General features: G+C 35.5%; 1 protein-coding gene across 1 annotated transcript; it reads left to right on the top strand.

The window, feature by feature from the left end:
- Positions 1 to 2,391: 2,391 nt before the first annotated feature.
- Positions 2,392 to 6,110, top strand: LOC133180606 (uncharacterized). The gene is made up of 7 exons (XM_061315112.1): positions 2,392 to 2,487; positions 3,151 to 3,405; positions 3,508 to 3,681; positions 4,359 to 4,550; positions 4,902 to 5,088; positions 5,393 to 5,601; positions 5,851 to 6,110. The coding sequence occupies exons 1-7, from the start codon at positions 2,442 to 2,444 to the stop codon at positions 5,973 to 5,975; spliced, it is 1,188 nt and encodes a 395-aa protein (XP_061171096.1). The 5' UTR covers positions 2,392 to 2,441; the 3' UTR covers positions 5,976 to 6,110.
- Positions 6,111 to 6,466: the final 356 nt, after the last annotated feature.

Genomic DNA, 6,466 nt, shown 5'->3' on the forward strand with positions numbered 1-6,466 from the left:
ATTCGGACTACTGCACATTCATTCAATAGAATTTTTTTCCGCAGTAATTCTGACCCACAATGCATCGCTTCTTGTTCTCGCTGCTAACTTCGTTCACGCGGTGACAACAACTAAAATTTCACACAAAATTAACTCACCTTAATTTAATGGATATTGCATGCAGATAGTAGATTAAACGTTCTTTGTTAAAATATTTGCACTTTTTAAACTTTGTTTATGGAAATGCAGCTAACATACGACGTCATGTGACGTCACAGTCTGTCTCGTGCGGTTTGAAGAGGCGGATCATAATAATGAAGTGAACACTGCGCTCGCCCCAACGGTCGCACCGTCAACATATTATTATGTTTATAAGCTTAAATTATGCACTTTGAAAAATTTTTATAAAAGGAAAGAAAACAGGTAATATAACAAAATTCTACATGTAAATTTTTAAGAATGCATTTTTAAGCATATACCCTTTCGTGCGTTTTGTAGTGGTGGGGTGGGGGACGGGGTCTCCAGGCCCGTAACAACGGTTTTAAAAGTGGGGGAGTGGCAACTTCCAAAAAAATCTGACAAGCGAAAAAAAAAAACGCGGGGGGGGGGGGGTAACCAGCATCTAAAGGAAAAATTACCATAGCAATATTCTATACTCAGAAAAAAGTGGGGGGGGGGGGGCTGCACCCCCTCGATCGTTTGCTACGGGCCTGATCTCGTGGGAATTCATTTGTTTGATTTAAATTTTATTTCAATAGAAGAAAAGATTCTGAAGATGTTTTGAATATATTGCTCTGTCTATAATATTCAGAGATTTACATGTAGAATCCATTTTTCTACAATTATAAATCAGTTCAATTTTTTTCACTTTAAATAACTCCACTGTGACCCGCCAGATCCATTCCTGAAGTATAAATGTTTGAAGAATCCATAACTGAATTAATTTATAGACATCTTACATTGTATTGAAAATTATTTGCATAGAAATAGCTTTCTAGCTTCTTTTTTAAAAGTTTTGATCCATTTTCAAATTAATTAAAAAGAAAGTTATTAGCAAAATCATATTTTGGTCTTAGTCGTACGTTTTTGTAAAACGCGGCCTGAATCTTCTGGAAACACATTTGTGTTGTATAGTACTTGTAAATTCCATGCAGTTTTCAGTGTAACAAAGGATAATTTTACAGAATTAGTGATATCAGACTGAGTCTGATTCAGTGGTATCAGGCCTTTTAGAAGCAATTTCAAGTTGTGTTTTTAGGGGCTGGGGTGGAGAGGGGGCACAACTGAACATAACTTTTGGGGGAAAATCTTGATAAGCAAAATTTAAATAAAATGAAAGAAAGACAGAAAATGAATAAAATGTCATAAGACCTTAATATTTTTAAGGGGCAAAACTGGAACACCACAACTCCGGTCCACCCTTTTTCTACAAGCCTTGTTGTTATGATTATGATAGAGGGCTACAAGAGGGGGGGGGAGGGGGTTATTATCTAAAATGGATAAATATGTACCGTATATACTCGCCTTTAAGTCGGTCCGCCTGTAAGTCGGTTATATTTTTTAAGGTTATTTTGGAGGGATTTGCTATTGACCTGCTTATAAGTCGGTACAATTTTTTGCCAGAATCAGTTGACAATTTCAAATCAATGTTCTGATGTTTTAACCTGGTTTCAATTAATATTTTTAGAAAAGATGCCGATATTTAATTTTAAAATCATTAAGAAAAATACATAATGCACACTTAAGATAAAAATAAAATTATTAAAATATGTAAATACTTGCACTTCATGTTTAATCTTAGAATACATAAATGATATAATATATCCAGACTTTGTTCAACGATAATCATTGGAAATGTTTATGAAATACTACATTTCACTATCCACAAAAATACTGATCTTTTTATAACTCGCCTATAAGTCGGACATAGAGTTTTGGACCAAAATTTAACTCCCAGAAAATCGACTTATAGGCGAGTATACTACTATACGGTATTCTTTAAATGCAACAAAGTGAAAGTGCAAGATTAAAAAAAAACGAACAATTGTTAAGGTATACGTTAATTTAAACACACGTGAACGATTCAATTCCACTAGAGGGAAAAACGAATAAAAAAAAAATCTAAATGCATAGAAGGTTCCGCCAAAGGGCAAAGGTTATACTTGTATATAAATTGTTTCATTATACTCTACTATTCAACTTTACATGCACTTTATATCGTGAACGACTTCATCTTATTTACCGCTCTATATGATACTGTATTGGTTTCAAAATCATGAAATATATAAATGAATTATAACCGACATCCCTGAAATGGCCCCATGCAATCCAAACCCATATGTCAGCAAAATCAGACAGCCAATCATTGAACACCGCGCCAAATGATGCATAGTATATAAAAAGAGTGAGCGGGTGAGTGCGTGCTACCCGAGACTGCAGTGGACATTACGGAAGCTTCAAACATGGAATCGTGGAAAGTCCTCGTGATTTTGGTTGCAGTTATTCATTGTAAGTTTTTGTCATTGGTTTACAGATTCTAAAAATATTATGACATTGAAAATATTGTTAAACTATTCGAACACGCATAAAACAATTGTGGCTTCCTGTTTTAACTTTACATGCGGTAGATACAATGAAGCGCATTGAAGTGGTAAAATTTTCCTTTTGAATGGAAAGTTTGGGTCTTTCTTATCGAACGTCAAGAGTTACATAATGACGCGCCCATTTCTTTAGAAACGAGAAAGAAATATTCGTCGTATTGCTTTGTGACCTCACTCTCTGCAACTAGCAACATGAGTTACGCTGAAATGGAGAGAGAGAGAGAGAGACTCTCCGCTTCTGTCAAACACGTATTGCAACGAATATGTATATAATTATGAATTTATCATGTTTATTGGAGTTACGACATGTTCGGTCGAGCACGTGTTTATTCGTGTTAATTTAGACTGTCAATTTGATTGGCTATTGTATTTATGGAATACCTGTTGAACAGGTTTTCGAATGAACAATTTGACCGCTTTTTTCCCTTTCTTAAAAAATGACCGTGTCATTGTATGACAATCAACGTTCTAAAAAAATCTCAAAACGTTCCATTCAAACGAAAAATTTACTAATTCAATGCGCTTCATTGTATTACACATTTATAAATTTACATGTATGTACTTATTTTAGGCTCGGTTTCAAGACCAAGCAACCCTGAGAATGAGCTACGTGTTATTGTCAGGCAATTGGAGAGACTCGTGGCCAGGACAGATACTGGAACTCCAGATTCCCCACCTGGTCCACGTGTACCCGATGACGACGACAGCGATTCAACCAATGATGAGGAAATTGATTTATCAGAAGAGGTATATAAAATGCTCTTCGAAATGTTCGACAGGATCCTGAAACCATACTTTGGCAGTTTTCCAAGTGGAACTTTCACATGTAAGTATATGTATATATATATATTAATGGAAAACTATAGAATGTCATTGATTTTTCCATCGATTATGGATAATATTGAATTACACCTGAGTAAATTTTCAGCTACAATGCCACTGACCCGTGAAAGATTTGTGAGATTGTTTAAAGACTGGTTCAAGACGATCGCGGGAAACCCGTCCGATACGACTTTCAGAGAAATATTTTTCAACACAACTGGCACTTTCTTGAATGCGAGGTTCCAGTGTGCAACATCAAAACTCAACCAAATGATTTTCTGTGAGTATAAATATTTTACATATATAAATTTTTATCACAGGAAAGTAATTTTATCGCCAAAATAAAGTATAGTGCCCTCAAAATATTTATTAAAAATGTTATCGTGAACGATGGTCTTCCGGATATAATAAGATCTACGTGTAGTTACATAAACTGGTCTCTGTTCGAATATTAAACAGGTTGGGACCACCCTCACAAATCAAGGGGCCATAGAAAAACTATAGTTGTTTTATATGCATCTTTATGCGGATTTACAAATTTTTCCCTCAATGTTTTTGTTTTTTGTGCTTAAATTTTTATTCCATTTGGGATATTATAACCTAAACAAGCTATTATACCCCATTTGGGCGAGTGGTCCCAATTAATTAACTTGTTTAAAAGATGTCTGATATTGAATGATAATGAATAATATGTGTCTGAACAGTACTGTTTTGTCAAAGGCAATCATAGGATTTCTTTTATAAGGGAGGGGGAGCTGTTTTACCCACGGGGAAGTGGGACGGGATTTACAAATGACTACATAATTTTTTTTTCTTTTTTAACACCTTTAGCTTATATAAGAAATAAATACTTTAGCATATTTTATGTTGGTCTCTGTTATTAGATCTGCATCCCACTTATCAGTTAATATACCCATCACACATGTAACTTAAAACTTTTTATCCTTTTTGATCCAGATGTTCTAAAGGACCAAGAGCGTGCATTGACTGCGGGGGATGAAAAGAGTATGTACGCCCTTGTGAAAAAGATTCTGGGGAAGCATATAACCGACGAGGCCACTCTAAACGAAGTCATGAGGACGATGGTGAAGAACGCCCACATGCATGTCTTCGGAACTATGATGAACATGAAATACTTCCTTTTACGTGGTAAATCATTTGCTTAAATACGGGGGCATATTACTATTAGAGTTTTAAGAATTGATTCCACGAGTCCATGCCTCTGTATGGGCCTATGGGGAGTTTTGGGGGGAAGGGGGGCGTTGTATAACTGGCAGGCAAAAAGGCCTTCAGGGCCCGTTGTACATCTGCATTGGTACATGTATATCCCCACTAGAGCTCATTTCTGTGTTAAGTTTCTTTGACATATAAAGTTAATCATAGACAATGGCGACTATATGTGCACCTTGAAATATAATCATTTTAATCAAAATACTACATGAATGTGTAGTAGTTGTAAATACATATTCTTACCAATAAAAATGACTTACAATTTTTCAGATATTATGGAATTCTTTGGGAGGATGAGGATGATGTTAAACACAGCTGAGAGAGAAACCTGGACCGTTACCAAATTTGAGGAAGCAGTAAAGGAGCTCATGTCCGACAGTAACATCGAGTTCAGATGCCCCCGCCTTAGTGAGCTGTGGGAATACCACCGGGAACTTTTCAGAGATTTCCAAGAAATGTAAGCAGCTATATGTATTCTAGTGTAATTATTTTAGGGGGGGGGGCATTATTAGAGGGTTTAAAAAATATTTTACTTAATCATTCGAGTTCATTGGTAAGACTACAAAGGATTGCATTTGTCCATTTGGGGGGGGGGGGGGGACTATATAGTTTTGACCCTAAAGTCATGGAATTTTGTGAATCATCAACTCGCTTAACTTTATTTGCTCTCTTTTAAATCATGAAAGATTATTGTAATCTGTATATGATATAAACAGGTTGAAAGACGACTTATTATTGTAATCTGTATATGATATAAACAGGTTGAAAGACGACTTCTTTAATGAAGCGGAGACGTGGCTGAAAAACTACCTGGCAAAATATATAACAGACCCCGCCCCCGTCATCAGAGAGATCCTCCCACTGTATACCAAGTATGTCAGGGCGGTGGAATGGCACTTCAAAGAAATTGACAACCACATGATAACCGGAAACTTTGGCGACATCACCACGTTTGTTTCCAAGTTCCTTCGTAAGTAATACAGGTGCAAGAAAATTGCACCCCCATTACATGCACTCTTCCCTTGATCCTTAAAACATTGGTTCCAACAGAAATTAAATTTAAACTAAGATTGAGGTAATAAGTCTCGATGAATTCCCTTTTATTTTTTTTCCAAAATCGATTTGAAAGAATGTAAAAAAAAAAAAAAATCAGATTTATATTTGCCCTATGAAAAGAAAGTTCTTAAAACATAATCTCAAGTTTGAATAATAATTCCAGAGCCGGATCAGTTGAACTACCTGAAGTCCATTTTTGAACATCTGAAAACGACGGGTACGAACACTGGGTCTCCAGGGGCAATGGAGTACCTCCGCGCCTTTGACGAGGAGGAGGAGGAGCCTTAGGAAGGATATGGAGGCTATTAGACGGAGGATTAAGAACCAGACCTTACCTCTATGGACAATTGAAAAATGTTAACAATTTGGACATATGCATCTTTGTTAAGTTTTTGTTTGAAGAATAAAAAGAAGGAAATTTTACACTTTTGTTTCAAATTAAATATTTTTGATTTTTCAAACTAAAAATTGTAACTGTTCTGATTTTGGTCCCTCAATAGAGACCATAAGGATTCAAATTTTTGGAACATATTCTATATCTGAAGCTTCATAGCATTAAAACTTCTACAATATGCGAAGAGGAATTGTTAAAAAAAAAATTAAACTTGTACCTTGGAACCTAATAAAAAAAAATGAAATTATTTTGATGTTGTACATGCAGTGAATGCTGGGATCCTTGCAAAACCTGGTCTGAATTAATTTAAATAATTTTTTATTCAGGCTATGAGACAGAATTCAAATTCTTTTCATGTATAATGACCCAAAAGGATGCAGCTACT

The sequence above is a fragment of the Saccostrea echinata genome, unplaced genomic scaffold (assembly GCF_033153115.1).
Source record: "Saccostrea echinata isolate AGI-Se365-2 ecotype Australia unplaced genomic scaffold, CSIRO_AGI_Sech_v1 ptg000001l, whole genome shotgun sequence".
NCBI classification, from domain to species: domain Eukaryota; kingdom Metazoa; phylum Mollusca; class Bivalvia; order Ostreida; family Ostreidae; genus Saccostrea; species Saccostrea echinata.

Bases quoted from the DNA above. Each gene is read 5' to 3' on its own strand.
- LOC133180606 (XM_061315112.1), top strand. From the start codon at position 2,442: ATGGAATCGTGGAAAGTCCTCGTGATTTTGGTTGCAGTTATTCATT. The intron at 4,551-4,901 runs GTAAATCATTTG...ACAATTTTTCAG, and splicing joins GAAATACTTCCTTTTACGTG to ATATTATGGAATTCTTTGGG. The intron at 5,089-5,392 runs GTAAGCAGCTAT...TGATATAAACAG, and splicing joins TTCAGAGATTTCCAAGAAAT to GTTGAAAGACGACTTCTTTA.